Below are 16096 nucleotides of genomic sequence, written 5' to 3' on the forward strand. Positions count from 1 at the left end.
AGGCGGCCTGGGTTGAGCTGGGTGACCTGGGACCTATCAGAGTCTCAGCTTCCCCAACCGAAAACGGTGCCGATGCTGATGCCTACCTCCCGGGCTCCACGGGTGGCCGGCGTGGTGGTGGAGAGAAGCGCCAGGAGCCGCAGGGACTGTTATCTCTTCTCTGTCCACAGGGTGGCACTTCCTTCCTTCCTTCCGCCTTTTGTCTTGGGAAGGTTCCAAAATGCCTCGGGGGGCGAAAGCTGAGCGGGCCGCACAGGAAGCGTCCGGGGCCTGCAGGCAGGCGGTCAATAATTGGTCGATTGACTGACTCCATGCTCAGCCGCGTGGCAAATGGGACAAATGAGCTCGAATGGCTGGGCCTGCGGGAGGGGCCAGGAGGTGGCAGAGGGTGCCGTGAGGGGAGGGTGGGCAGGACTCAGGTGTCCCTGAGCAGAGGAAGTGCCTGGGAGAGGCTGGAGGTGATGGAAGTTTCTGGTCCCTGGCCTGGGCAGTTTTCCATTAAGGGAGTGAGTAGTTGCTGAAATCCTCCCTCGGGCGTCCCCACCGTGGCACTGAGTACGACACAGACACGCAGAACTAGAGCCTCAGGAAAAATGAGAGCAAACACTTCTTGGGGATTAATTGTCTGCTCCCCTCGGTGGCTGCCCAAGGGGCGGGGAGGGAGGGCAGGCCCAGAGCCCATTTTACAGATGGGAAAGGGGAGGCTGGGGTCACCGGTCTCAGCTCCCGCAGCTCCTGGTGAGACCCAGACGTCCCTCCCCACCAGCAGCCCGAGGGGTGGAGGGGGTGCGGCCTGGTGATCCTCTCTGGGCTCACAAGGGGTCCCCTAGGGAAGGGCGTGGATGTCACCCAGGTGAGATGCAGCGCAGCCAGCCGGCCACTTGGAGGTGGTCTGTAGGCGCAGCCTGCCCAAAGGGGCGGGGGGGCAGACTGGAGCTTCGGAGCTGCCATCCCCAAGGACAGGGTGTGGGCAGGCGTGACCCTGGCTCCCCCTCTCCAAGGGCTCAATGGCTCTGGCCAGGACTGGCTGGGTGGTGGGAAGAAGCTGCTCCCCCAAGCCTGACACCCCAATTCATGTCCTCTGCTGCCTCCCCCTCCTGCCCCCACCGGCATCTGAAACCACAGCTGCCTGTGGTGAGTCAGGCTGGAGCCTGCGGGGCTGAGCCCAGGTCCGGGGGGAGGGAAGGGGGGAGGCAGGGAGGGGGGAGCCCTGTCCCTGACGCCGGCCCCTCCCCCACAGTGGGGGTCAGCACCCCTTCCTCTCCCCCAGGAAGTGAATCCCCTCCACGATGAAGGGGTAAGAGAGCGGCTGAGAGGTGGAGTTTGAGCGAACACTGGTCACATCACCCACCCCACTGAGTGGAGTGGGATGGGGAGGGGATAGCCCCCAGGACTCCAGGGTCCCATCCAGCCTCCCTTCCAGGCAGCTCAGGTTTCAGCACTGATTCCTGCCCTTGGTGGAGGGGCTCCACCCTCCCGGCACAGCTGCTCTGCTCACCCAGGAGGCCTCCTCTCCCACGCTGTGCCTGGGATGGAGGTGGGGAGCTTGGGGGTTCATAGCGAGACCAGCCCCCTAGTCAGCTGGGCCTCTGCACCATGACCTGTGTCAAGAGGCCAATGTCAGGCTCCCCTTTCCAAGCCCCAACTCTGGGGCCCCCCTGGAATCTGCAAATCCTCCCCATGCCTCACTGTGGACTGCAGGCCTGGCATGATCCAGCCCCACAGCCTCATGTTCCCTCCATGCTGGCCTCTTTGCTGTCCCTGAACACCCATCTTTGCACTTGCTGTTCCCTCTGCCTGGCTCACTGTCTCCACACCTTTATCCCCAGAGGGCTCAGGTCTATCTGGGCTCAAACAGCTCTTCCTCCCTGGGGCCTCCTGCAGGCTCTGTCTCCATAATCTGCGACACCTTCCACGAATAGCCTGCCGTCTCTGTGCCTCAGTTTCACCACCTGTAGGGCACTGGGAGCCGGCACACGGCACCTGCTCGTGGCCTCCACTGGAATGTGGCTCCCTGAAGGGGGGCCTAGCAGGTCACAGATGCCCAGTGCACACTTCTGAGCCAGTCGGGGAGCCGCCAGGAGGTCCTGGAGCCTCTGCGAGGGTGGTCCATGCACTGCCGTGTCTGTGCTGATGCCCTGTGACCAGTCCTCCCGGCCTCTCACCAGCCTCGGCCCACCAAGCTTGCCGGAGGTCCAGTGTGAGGGGTTTGGCTATTTTCCCCGGAAACACCAATTATAAGACAGGTTGGCCAGGTGTGTGGATGTTTGACCGGCAACCACTGATCACTAAGCGTCTAGAACTTTACCCTGCTCCGTCGCCCAGCAGGGCTCCACCCAGTACAGGCCTGAGTTCCAGTCCTTGGTCTCTTTCTACCTGGGTGACGTCGGACAAGGGGTAGATGCCTTGGAGGCCATTTCTCATCTGAAAAGCCAAGATGCTCCTCCATGGACCCCAGGGCCCCACTGCCGAGTTCAGCCTCCCAGGGTGTCACTGTCCTGTGACTTCGGGCAACCGACTGGACCAAGCTGTGCCTCGGATCCCCCACCTGTAAAACGGATACTCCTCACCGGCGTGGGACGGTGTTGGCCTGAGGGGTGCAGGAGGAACGGGCGGGGGGTGAGGGGTCAAGTCTCACCTCTGCAGGCGCAAGGCCTCGGTTCCCCACTCACTGCCTGGTCAGGGGGACTCCGATCCTGCATGCACTCCAACAGGCCCGGCCGAGAGAGCTGGTTGCTGGCTGCCCACGGGCCGGGTGTCAGAGGGAGAGCAGGCAGGGGCGGGAGTGGGTGTGCAGGCTGGAGGCCGCGGGCCGAGGCTGTCCGGGCGTCCAGCCAGCGCCGGGCAGTGAGTCAGGGCCCAGGCATGTGGAGGGCCAGGGCCTCTCGCGGCCCCTGTGAGCTCAGGCACCTCCCTGAATGCGCCCGGCGGGCCCCACTGGGCTGCGTTCCTCACGCACTTGCTCACTCCTTGGGCTGGTTGCGGGGGAGGCCTGAGGCGACGGGGCCCCTCTAAGCCTAGGTCCATGCTGCCTCCCTGGAGCCACCTTCTTCTTCTTGGGGAAACTGAGTTCTGGGCAGGCAATGCCTCCAGGGCCCCTCCCAGAACAAAGCGAGGCCACTGCTCAGGGGTTGGGGAGCAGGCCCATGGGGGGCTCAGGCCCTGGGCCGGGGTACAGAGAAGCCCGCGTCTGTAACGGCACCCGCTCCTCAACACTGGCTTTCTCTCCCAGGGACTCTGCACCTGCAAATCTTTTTGCACTGGAGAGCAGTATGCCTCTCTGCCCGCCCTGGGACCCTCAGCTAGGCCGGGTCTACTCAGGGCGGGGAGCACTCCTGCAGGGGAGCAGGTGGAGGCCGGCTGTGTCAGCAGGAACAGCCACCAAGGTGACAGCAGCTAGTCAGCTGACCTTGGCAGAAGACTGACTGGTTCCTGGCTGAGGCTGCAAGGCGGGGGGTGGCAGCCCTGAGTGTGCCTGCCCCCCCCCCACAGGGTTTTTGCGACAGGGGTGTGCTCCTCCCATCTAGTGGGTGGAGGCCAGGGATGCTGCCAGATATCCTGTGATGTCCAGGACAGCCCCCACCAGAGACAGTGACCTAGCCCAAACATCGCGAAGGCTGAGGCAGGAAAACCCTGGTCTAGATCAAGTCTTTTGCCCTTTGGAGGCCGAGGGTACAAATAAAGGGCTCTGCTTCTTTTTCACATCATAAAAAACTCTGCCAGCCTTGAAAATGGAAACAGCCCAGGAGGGCTTATGTGAACATTTCCTTGAATATGTAAAGCCAGGCCCTCGGCCTCTGAAGTTCTTCTGGGAATCTTTCTTTGTGAGCCAGATGGACTGGGGCTGCTTACATTTCAGGGAGACTAACAACCCCTTTTTTGGGTCTATCTCCTGGAGCCCGACAGGCAGGATCCCTTGCTCTAAGGCCTCTGAGAGACACCGGAATGGACTATTTTTAGTGCCCACTTGATGGACTCAGGAGCTGCTAGAACTTACTGCTCCCTCTGCTTAGCATGTCCCTCTCTGATCAAGAAATACAAGTTGTACTCGCTGTAAATGGTACAGAGGTGCACAAAACCCAACACCCAGAGGCTCATGTAACTACCAAATCTACTGGCTTCAGGAAAAGCTGTATCCAAGAGGCACTTGCTATCGAAGGGACCCTACTTCTCACTCTCTACCCTCACACAGGCAGGCAGGCTGGCCACAGGCTTCCCACTCTTAGTAGTCCCTCAGTCACTGAGGATGGGGGTTAGGTGAAGAAATCAATTGGCTGGCCCAGGCCTTGGTTGCATGCTGAATCAGTGAGGGTTTATTTTGGCTGTTTGTGATAGAAAAACTAAAATAACAAAGGCACACATAATAGTTTAGCCCCTACCCGCAAGGAAGTCCAGCATTGATACCCAGCTACACCATCATCAGGGAACCAGGTTCCTATCATCCCTAGAGGATTGCACCCCTCCTTAAGTGTGGCAATACAGCTGCTAGGGCTCCAGGCATCACACTCAAGTTCCAGAAAACAGAGCAGAGGGGGAAAGGGTATACTACCTTGCCTTTTAAGAAGTCACACACAACACTTCTTTTTACATTTCACTGTCCTGAACTTAACTGCAAAGGAGGCTGGGAAAAGTTGTGTTTTGACTGGGCAGCTAAAAGGATTTCCTTACCAAGGGGGGAGGGGAGAACAAATATCAGGGAGGCAAACAGTGGTCTCTGACACACAGCCCACCCTGGAGCCAGCGATGGGCCCCTATACATCCTATAATGTAATCTCTTCATGACTGACTCATCCTTTCCAGTCCCAGCAAAAATGCCACCGCCATCCCCTGGGGCAGGCCCCCTCCCTGGCCAGGGTCCTGAAGCACTCTGGATGCTCTCTAGCCCGAGGGTGTCATCTGATCACTTTTGACTCCTCCACTGGCTCAAGGGATCCTTCATCTTGCCTTGGGTTCCCAGCACAGCTCGGACACACAGTGGCACTCAGAGAACGAACGGATAAAAAAGGGCCAAACCTGAATCACAGATGACGAAGACCTGGAATTTGTCATCGGATACTACGGTGTCATTTGTATGTGTTGTCACAGACGCGAAGTCACAGGCCTGGCACAGTTAAGTCCATTTTCTTTGGTTACCTAGTCCAGCATTTGAGGCCAAAGTCAAGACGGGGGAACGGGGGAAGAAATCCAGTAAAGAACTCATTTACGTATAAACATTTAATTTTAAGCTGATCTCACCACTGAGGCACTGACCACCCACCACGGGCTGATTCCCACTGTGTGGGACTGTACGATGCAGTCCCAGAGGCTCCTGGCTACCACTCTGTGTCCACCAAGCTCCAGAGATAGTCGCTGATGAATTTCTTGGAGAGCTGGGTGCTGTCCAGGTGGATGGGCTGAGCAACGCTGGGGCCATGATGGACTGAGGGTGCAGATGTAAGGGAAACCCAGCACACATGGCCCTCCCTCTCCCCCCACGATGAAAGGACACTGCCTTTAAATTGTTATTATTAAGATAATTGGAGACTGAAAGACATTTTCATGAACAGAAAGTTAAGATAATGAACTGTCTTTTTTTAAATTGTGGTAAAATACATATAACATTATATTTACCACCTTAAACATTTGAAAGTGCCCAGTTCAGTGGCATTAAGCACATTCATGTTGTTGTGCAACTATCATTACCATCTCCAGAACTCTTTTCATCTTGCAAAACCAAAGCTCTGTCTCCATTAAACACTGACTCCCCCTCCCATCATAATCCCCTTCCTATGTTCTGTTTCCATGAATCTGACTCCTCTAGGGACCTCATGTAGGTGGTATCATACAGTACTTTTTTTTTTTGCGGTACGTGGGCCTCTCACTGTTGTGGCCCCTCCCGTTGCGGAGCACAGGCTCCGGACGCGCAGGCTCAGCGGCCATGGCTCACGGGCCCAGCCGCTCCACGGTATGTGGGATCTTCCCGGACCGGGGCACGAACCCGTGTCCCCTGCATCGGCAGGCGGACTCTCAACCACTGTGCCACCAGGGAAGCCCACAGTACTGACTTTTTAAGGCTGAATAATATTCCACCGTATGGATGGACCGCATTTTGTTTATCTGGTCATCTGCAGACGGACACTTGGGTTGCTCCCACCTTTTGGCTTTTGTGAACAGTGCTGCTGTGAACATGGATGTACAAACATCTGCTCAAGTCCCTGCTTTCAATTCCTTCGTGTGTATCCCCAGAAGTCGACCTGCTGGGTTATGTGTTTATTCTGGATTTTTTAGGACCTGCCATAGTGTCTGCACCGTTTAAGATTCCCACCAACAGTGCACAGGGTTCCACTTTCACCACAAAGGATACTGCCTTTGATCATCCCCGGCTCACATTCATAATCCCACTCAATTTTACTAATTCGGCGATAAAGTTGAGCCACATACCTGCGTGAGAAGACGAAACGGGGGGGGGGGAGAGGGGGGGAGAGAGGGAGAGAGAGAGAGGAGAGAGAGGAGAGAGAGGAGAGAGAGGAGAGAGAGAAGTTACTCCAGCGTCGACTCCAACAAAGAGCTGTGGGCTGCGTGTGCACACACACACACACACACACACACACACTCACACCGCGTCTGTGGACCTACACGGCTGAAGGGATGGTGACTGTCGTGTCTTCGTCAACCTCCCTCTCTTGTCTTTCAAGATCAGTCTCGATCTCCTTGAGCTCCTCCAGCTCTCTGCTGAGCTGAGTACACAGGCAGTTAAGGACTCCTGGCTTTGGAGAGAGGGCTGCCCACGTGCTCACACCAACCCCGTCGGGCCCGGGGCTGCTGGCTCCAGGTGTGCTCTCTAGAGTGAACAAGGGCATCCTGGGTGAGGCTGGGGCCCGGCTGTCCTGCACACACAGGAAAGGATATAGGAGGCTGGCCTTCAGACGGGCGTCCTCCTCGCTGGCCCTCTGAAGCTCGGCTTCAAGCTGCTGCAACTCGGCGCCGCCCTGGTGTGCCTGCTCCTTCGCGTTGAGGAGGCTCTGGGCCACCTCCTTCTCCGCAGTGAGGACCTCTGCAGGGCAGGGAGAAGCTGCGTTCCTCATCTCGGGCTCCCCAGGAGAGCCCCGGAGCAGAGGGCAGCCTCAATGCCCCCATCTATGGCCACGTTCCCACTTCCATCTCTAGCTCCCTGACCCATCGTTCTATTTGCAAATGCCCGCCTGAGAGTCCCACCTAGACCGGGCACACGTGCTTCCATTTCACCGAAATCACACTTGAATCCATCCAAAGTAATAAAGCCTGGTCCTTGTTTGCACACCTAGTCTTAATTTATGACGTCACTCTCGACCCCATTGTCCAAGCAACAAGCCTGGGACTCACTTTCTGGATCCAGTTAGCCATCCCGTCTGGCAGGACCCCTTCTTCTGCGTGCTGGTCCTTCATGCCTCCAGGACCACCCCAAAAACCTCCCGGCTGTGTCCTGCTTTGGTCTCTCCCGTTGCCAATCCTTTCTGCTCTCTGCCTTCAGAGCAGCTGCGTCAGAGGCCAAATGTTAAGTCACTCCCCGATCAAAGACCTCCCGTGGCTCCCCAGAGTCTCCAGGATAACTTCCAGGTCTTTTGGGGCACCTTCGGCATCCCTGCCAACCTCCTCTCTCCCTGCTTTTTGCCCCACCATGTGCTTTTCCCTTTGCTCTGGCTGCAAAGATGCCTCATCATCGTGCAGACACGCCATGTTTTTTCAGTCCTGGGCCCCTGCCTGCCGGTCTTCCAGGGACCTGTACCCCTGTGTCCCTGCCCACTGGCGCATCATTCCCAGCATTAAGGCCTTCTGGATAACGCCTGACTCAGGCGGCTGGACACTCTCTTCTCCCTCCTGGGGCGAGACTGTGCTCCCAGGACAGCCCTTATCACACTGGACTATTTATTCCCAAGTCTCTCTTCTTCAAAGCACAGATTGCATCTTAAAATCACCGTACATCGCCAACACCTACTCAGAATAAACACATTTTGAACAAAACATCCAAAAAGATCAAAAACACCCTAAGAAGGTTACTGTGTTCCTTCCCACAGAGTCAGAGAAACCTGCCAACTCAGAGAAGGCACGGATGAAAATGCTTCTTAAAGGGCCGGTGTTTAAGTGTTTATAAACTTATATTAAGCTAATTTTTAATCAAAGCACCACATGTCTATGGTTGTGAAAATTTAAACACACACACACACACACACATATAACCCTCTCTAAGCCTCTCCAACCCTCTGAAGCAGCCACTTAAACTCTTCACTGTTTTCTCTGGCATCGACCTTCATATTTCTAAATAATTTGCTTATGCTGCTATTTCTTGATCTGTCTGTGTTAGACGGTGCCTGCTGACTTCCTGTGAGGAGAGCTGAGGGTCTGGCTCTCTTTTGCAGCCTTCCCGCCCCTTCTCCACTCACCCTCCGAACAACAACCGAGTCTCCTGGGATGATCTCTTCCCCATGGACGTTCATTATAAGCTGTCGTTACCCGAATGTGTGCTAAGTGCCACAGGTGACCACGGGGCCCCAACTCACTGAACTCTCACCACTCCCTGAGGGTGGCTGAACCCCTCCCCCGATTTGAGAGGCGATGAGCAGAAGCCCAAGGTCCAGTGGCTTGTCCACACACTTAGCTCTGAAGCTGGCATCTGAACTGGATCCTTTTGATCGAAACCCCAGCTCCCTAGAACACTGACTCTTGTCTCCCTGCCCCAAATCCCTCCGTGCCTCTGAAACCCAGGCAGGTTGGGTGATGCAGAGCTTCTCCTCAACCATCAGTGAAAGGGGAGTTCATGGAGCGGGAGGGGAGGAAAGAAAGGAGAGAGAAGGAAGGAGGAAGGAGAAAAGAGCAGAAGACCCTCACCAGGACATCTGTTGTGCTTAGCCTAACATCCAAACTCCTCCTGGGGGCTCACCGCCTGGCAAGTCTGGCCCCTGATGACCTCATCTTCTACCTTTCTCTTGGGTCTCCAGCTCATTCTCACCTCATGACCTTTGCATTGACAGTCCCCTCTGCCAGGAACACTCTTCCCGGAGCCATCCCATGGCTAGCTCCCAGATCATTCAAGTCTCAACCCAAATGGCACTCCCTCATAAAATGTAATTGTCAAAAGGCATTACAAATCCCTGGCACTGAAACCACAGTGGAAAACTAGATGACAGCCCCTCAGAAAAATTAAATATCAAATTACCATCTGATCCAGCATTTCCACTTCTGGGAAAATACAAAAAAGAATTGAAAGCAGGGACTCAAAGAGAGATTTGTACACTCATGCTCATAGCAGCATTATTCACAATAGCCAAGGGGTGGAAGTGTCCCAAGTGTCCAGTAATGGATGAATGAATAAACAAAATGTGGTGTATCCATACCATGGAATACTGGAGATGATGGTGGTGATGGTCACACAACAATGGGAATGTACTTAATGCCACTGAACCGGACACTTGAAAATAGTTAAAATGGTAAATCTTAGGTTATGTCAATTTTACCACAATAAAAAAAAAGTCTGAAGCCTTTAAAAGACAAAAACAAAAAAACCCTGATGCTGAGAAAAGCCGCGACAAGGGCAGCTCCTGTGCCCCTTTTAAGGGCACAGTGCTGTGCAAGCATCATCTCCATGAATCTCACTTTGATCCATCAAGGGGTGCTATCAGCAACCCCATTTCACAGATGAGGAAACTGAGGCTTGAGAGGGAAGCACTGGACTGGGACAAGAGGGTTCATGAGTTAACAGCTGAAATCCTTAGCCCATCACCTCCTGACAAATCCATTTTTCTTGTTTATCCTCTGCCTCACCCCACTAGAATATTAGCTCTACCCCCACCCCAGGGATTTTGTTTGCTCTGTTCCCGGCTGTCACCCCATGACTGGCACTATGCCTGGACCCAGCAGGTGCTCAGTAAGACATGGGAACAATCTCAGCAGGAAGATGCGGACTATTTATTATTACAACCATTTTATGGGAAACACAGGCATTGCAAGGTTAAGTAAGTCACCTCAAATCTCACAGCTGGGAAGTGGCGATGCTGGGATTCAGACCCGGCGCTTTGACACCTGAGCCCCAATTCAAACCCTGAGTCCCAGCTCCTGCTCACAGCGCGTCAGTCCTCCTACATTCACCACTAAACCCCTGGGAGGTGGCTGCTGTCCTGAAGCCCATTTCATGGGTGGGGAAACCGAGGCTCAGAGGGGACAATGCTCATCCGCCGGTCGCACGAGGAAATAGGGTAGCGGATGGGGCGCCCAGAAGGGAGGAGGTTTGAGGCCGGCCTGGTCACCACCACCGCCACGCGGGCCCGGCTGCCCGCCGCCCCCCGCTCCCCGCCCCCGACCCGGCCTTCACCTCGCAGCCGCTGTTCGGCACCGTCTTGCGTCTCCAGCAGCCGCTCCACCACCTGCTCGTGGCGCCTCAGCAGCCGCCGTTGCTGCGCCTCGGCGCGGTTGGCACCCAGCAGGCTCAGCAGCCCCTGGCTCACCTCCTCCATGTCGCGGAAGGCCGCCATGACTACACTAGGACCAATCCCGCGCAAATTTAACTGCCCGCTGGGCCCCGCCCCCTTCCCGGAGAGGCCCGTTTCCATTGGGTTTAGCCCACGTCAGTCATCAGCCAATGAGGGTGGCCGCGTCTAGTCGGACTAGTGCGCCTGCGCCGGCACCTCTGTCAACCATTGGCGATGGCCAGTCTGCGTAGGGAGCGTGGTGGTGGTGGGGGGGTGCCTCCGGAGTCCTGCCTGATGCGCCTGCGCAGGCTGGAAAGCGGCTGCAAGATCTTCAAGCTGTTTCTTTCCGGGTCCAGTGCCTGCTGCAAGCAACGCGCTGTTCTAGGGGCGAAGCCAAGCACTACTTCTCGTGGAGCTGAGGTTCAGCGGTGTGTATGTGGGACATTAACAATAAACATCATAAATAAGTAAATTCTATAAGAGGCTGCGTAGCAAAATGGAGTCTGCATCCAGATTTATTGCGTTTCAATCCCAGATTTTCCACTTACTAGCTGTGTTACCCCGAGCAAATTGTTTCATCCTTCTGTGCTTCACTTTCCTCCTCAGTTAAATGAGGATCATCATAGTGTCTACTTCAGAGTTGGTGTGAGAGTTGAATGAGGTCAGTGCCTGGTATTCAGTACGTGCTTTATAGGTGTTAAATAAAAAATACGTAGAAGGCTAGTGGGTGAGGTGTTTGATTCTCACCGAACACCATGCTGTGTGCGGGGTTACGGTTGAGGAAAGACAAACTGTTCACTTTTGTGACATGTCCCTCAAATGAGGTGAAGAGGGCTTCCCTGGTGGCGCAGTGGTTGAGAGTCCGCCTGCCGATGCAGGGGACACGGGTTCGTGCCCCGGTCCGGGAGGATCCCACATGCCGCGGAGCGGCTGGGCCCGTGAGCCATGGCCACTGAGCCTGCGCGTCCGGAGCCTGTGCTCCACAACGGGAGAGACCACAGCAGTGAGAGGCCCGCGTACCGCAAAAAAAAAAAAAAAAAATGAGGTGAAGAAATAAGCGGGTCATGACCAGCATTTTCAACAAAATACAATGAAAAAAAATAAGTGCATTTTGTACAGAAAGCTAAGTATTGTTTTGGGAAACTCCCCCCATTTGTCTACTGGGTGTGGAAGATTGTATTTTCCAAAAAAATGGCTACAGAAATAGTTCCAATTTTGCCAGTCCCTATCAAGAGACAGACTCCAATTCTTCTCTTGAACTTGAGCAGGATTTGTGCAACAAACAGAATGTGGCAGGAGGGACGCCGTGTGAATTCCAAGTCTAGGTCAGAAACTAGAATACATCTTTTGCCTGGTGCTAGCTCGCTCTCTCCCTCTTTGTCAATTCCAGGATACTCTCTGTGAGCCCAGCTGCTATGTTGTGAGGAAGCCCAAGCCACGTGAGGAGTCTCCCAGATAAGGTCCCAGCTGAAACCAGCGTCAACCACCAGAGAAGTGAGTGAACATTGAGATGATTCCGGCCCCCAGGCTTTGAGCCGTCCCAGCTGACACCAAGAGGAGGAGAGAGAGAACTGTTCCCATCAAGCCCGGCCCAAACTGTGAGCAACATCGATGCCTTTGTTTAAAGCCAGTAAACTTGGGGGTAATTTGTGATGCAGCCATAACACCTGGATCACTGGGTCACATGTAAAATTTGTATCTTGATGTGGGTTGTGTAAAAAACCATTGAAAGCCACAGCTGTAGTGGCAAGTCCTCACAGTAAGCAAAGAAACAGATGAACAGAATCATTTTAGCCAGGAACACCTGCTACAGGGAATAAACCAGGGTCATAGGACAGAGTCACCAGAGTTGGGGCAGGGGAGGGAAGTGGCTTTAGGTTACGTGGTCAGGGATGGACTCCCTGAGAAGGGGACATATGAACTGGGACCCGAGTGATGAAAAGGAAACAAAAAGGAAACAGCACCAGGCAGAGGAAAGAGTAAGTTCAAAGGTGTTAAGCAGGGAAGAGCTATGGAGTGGATCGGCTCCAGATCTTCCGGAATCAAGAGAACTTGCCAGCAAGACTGGATTCCATCCTTCTCTGAGGAAGAGAAAGGATGCTTCTGGGTGTTTGGCCCAAACACCTGTTGGGTGGTAGGTAGTGGTGGTGGTACTGGTGGCCAAGGCGGGTAAGGGAGCAGGCTTGGAGGTGGAGGGCTGCGTGAAATGGAAAGCTTGAGGAAGTTCCCAGTGCCTGGAGGCTGACCACGTGGAGCTATCAAGAGGGTAGTTGCAGGACTTCCCTGGCGGCCCAGTGGTTAAGACTCCGTGCTTCCACTTCAGGGGACGTGGGTTCGATCCTTGGTCAGGGAACTAAGATCTCGCATGATCCACGGCGTGGCCAAAAAAAAAAAAAAAAGAAAAGAAAAGGTAGTTGCTTGGCTATGAGCCTGCAGAGACATTTGAGCTACAGATAGAAATCCGGGCGTCGTCAGGGTGCAGCCAATATCAGATGACAGCTCTCCTGGGGGAGAGTATGGAGAGGACAAGGTCTGAGGACTAAGTTCTGAGACCCACCAATTGCAGACGTTGGAGAAGAGAGGAGAAGCCGGCCAGATAGAGAAGGCACAGCCAGGGAGAGAGGAGAGAAACTACAACAGAGGCGTCAAGATTTCCACTGACCATCCAGAATCTGACAGGTCCCCAAGCCCAAGCCTGGAGCCACCTTCCTCCTTAGAGCTTACTTTCATGGGATAATTTTTGCCAAGACCCCAGGGACTGCTCGTGTTGTAATATTTTTACAGCGATCATGGAGCTGGGGACACCCTAAGACTAATATATTTATTTAGTCTTCCCCGGGTCACAGATTCCTTTGAAATCTAATGAGAACAACGAGACAGGCTCTTCTTTGAAAAACGTACCCAACAGGCACACATTTTTGGATTTCAGGACCCCAGAAGGCCATCCCCAGATTTTCAGGTTAAGAAGCTCCACAGCCTTTATCTCATAGGGTGGCTAGCAGATGTATAAGTGATGACACCTTAGTTGTTTCCTGCAGAAATGTCGGTGTCCGGGCATGGAGCTGGGTCCCCAGAGTCAGCGCTTATGGCATCGCTCACCCTCCTGTTAGCTGAGCATTTGATGCTGAGATTGCTCTGTCACCATCAGCTACGTGACCTTTGGTGGCAGGGGCTGGCCTTCTCTGTGCCTAAAGGCGGGCACAGTGCTGAGTGAAATGAAGAAGAGATAAGACCATGGGTTCCGTTTCTGGCTCTGCGGTTCACCTATGACCGTGGCAAGTTCTTAACCTTTCTAAGTCATGGGCTAATGATAGCTCTCTTATCAGCTGGGAAAGGTTTTTCAAGAGTTAAGCCATTCCAGGTTGCACAACCAGAGCCTGAAATATATAAATGCTCCTGTCAAAAAGGCCACTCACCTCACTTCCAAAAAATAAAGAGAGAACCACTCACAGCCATTAGGATGGCTACTATTAAAAAAAAAAAATCAGAAAATAACAGTTGTTGGTGAGGACATGGAAAAACTGGTTGGTGGGAATGTAAATTGGTGCAACTGCCCCGGAAAAAACACTGGCTATTCCTCAAAATACTGAAAACAGAACTACTGGATGACCCAGCCATTGTACTTCTAGGTATATACCCCCTAGATTGAAAGCTGGGACTTGAAGATGTTTGTATAACCAGCATGATTGACAATAGCCAAAAGGTGGAAGCAACCAAGTGTCCACTGATGGATGAATGGATAAATAAAACGTGGTGCGTGCAAACAGCGGAACAGTATTCAGTCTTTAAGTAAGGAAATTCTGCCACATGCTACAACGTGGATGAATCTTGAGTATATTATGCTAAGTGAAATAAGCCAGCCATAAAAAGACAAATACTGCACGATTCCACTTATATGAGGTCCCTAGAGTAGTTGAATTCAGAGACAGAAAATAGAATGGCAGTTGCCAGCGGCTGGGTGTGGGAGTGATGATGTCAGTGTTTCATGGGGACAGAGTTTCACTTTGGGAAGATGAAAAGAGTTCTGGAGATGGATGGTGGAGATCGTTGCACAACTATGTGAATGTACTTAATGGCACTGAACTGCACGGTTAAAAATAGTTTAGATGGTAAATGTTTTGTTATGTATATTTTGCCACAAAAATAGACATATATTTTTTTCAGACATATTTTTTTCATGCACAATTTCTATTCTTTTTCTGTAATGTCTTTTTTTAAAAAGTTTATTTAATTTTGGCTGTGTTTGGTCTTCGTTGCTGCGTTCGGGCTTTCTCTAGTTGTGGCGAGCGGGGGCTACTCTTCGTTTTGGTACGCGGGCTTCTCGTTGTGGTGGCTTCTTTTGTTGTGGAGCACGGGCTCTAGGCGTGAGGGCTTCAGTAGTTGTGGCTCGCGGGCTTAGTAGTTGTGGCTCACGGGCTCTAGAGCACAGGCTCAGTAGTTGTGGTGCACAGGCTTAGTAGTTGTGGCTCACGGGCTCTAGAGCACAGGCTCAGTAGTTGTGGTGCACGGGCTTAGTTGCTCCGTGGCATGTGGGATCTTCCTGGAACAGGGCTCGAACGCGTGTCCCCTGCATTGGCAGGCGGATTCTTAACCACCGTGCCACCAGGGAAGTTCCTGTAATATCTTTATTGGAGTATAATTACTTTACAATTTTGTATTAGTTTCTACAACAAAGTGACTCAGCTATATGTATACATATATCCCCATATCCCCTCCCTCTTGAGCCTCCCTCCCACCCTCCCTATCCCACCCCTCTAGGTGGTCACAAAGCACTGAGCTGATCTCCCTGTGCTATGCAGCTGCTTCCCACTAGCCATCCATTTTACATTTGGTAGTGTATATATGTCAATGCTACTCTCTCACTTCATCCCAGCTTCCCCTTCCCCCACTGTGTCCTCAAGTCCGTTCCCTATGTCGGCGTCTTTATTCCTCCCCTGCCACTAGGTTCATCAGTACCAGTTTTTTAGATTCCATATATGTGTGTTAGCATACGGTATTTGTTTTCCTCTTTCTCTCTTACTTCGCTCTGTATGACGGACTCTAGGTCCATCCACCTCATTACAAATAACTCAATTTCATTCCTTTTTGCAGACATGTATTTTTAAAAAGCAAAGCAAGACACTGGGTTTGGAGGGTGGGGAATGGGGTCTTAAGCATGAGCTGAACAAGGTAACAAAGATGATGAAATAAATGGTCCTGGGTGATTGCTTGTGAGAAACAATTTTTTTAAAATTTAATTTAATTTATTTATATTTTGGCCACGCCACGTGGCTTGTGGGATCTTAGTTCCCCGACCAGGGATGGAACCCGGGCCATGGCAGTGAAAGCACCGAGTCCTAACCACTGGACCACGAGGGAGCATCCGAGCAATTTTTTTCTTTTTAATTTCCGAAAGGCCCCTTCTTGGCTCACAGACCCTTCCGGAAAACTGACAAGATCAGTGGACCTTCCACTTAGAAATATACAACTTTGAGTAAAATTTCTGGGACTTCCTATAACCTCTGAAAACCACCCGTTATCTCCTGGTTGAACAGTCCAGAGGAAAAACGGAGGAAGTGAGAATCAGGAGAGCAATCCTCCATCATCAGTCATCCTTGGGGGGGAGAGAGGAGTGGCCTAGGGGCTGGGGGGCGTTGCTGAGGATGCTCCGCTTCCTTTCCTGGAGCTGGTGACTC

General features: G+C 53.0%; 1 protein-coding gene across 1 annotated transcript; it reads right to left on the minus strand.

Annotated features, from left to right (window-relative positions):
* Positions 1-5245: 5245 nt before the first annotated feature.
* Positions 5246-10484, minus strand: SPC24 (SPC24 component of NDC80 kinetochore complex; the record flags this gene model as incomplete). The annotated part of the gene is given in 5 exon segments (XM_082837148.1): positions 5246-5419; positions 6344-6420; positions 6616-6740; positions 6876-7033; positions 10325-10484. Coding segments are annotated over 5 exon segments (627 nt in total). The 3' UTR covers positions 5246-5312.
* Positions 10485-16096: the final 5612 nt, after the last annotated feature.

The sequence above is a fragment of the Leucopleurus acutus genome (assembly GCF_964270905.1).
Source record: "Leucopleurus acutus genome assembly, chromosome: 3".
Taxonomy (NCBI): domain Eukaryota; kingdom Metazoa; phylum Chordata; class Mammalia; order Artiodactyla; family Delphinidae; genus Leucopleurus; species Leucopleurus acutus.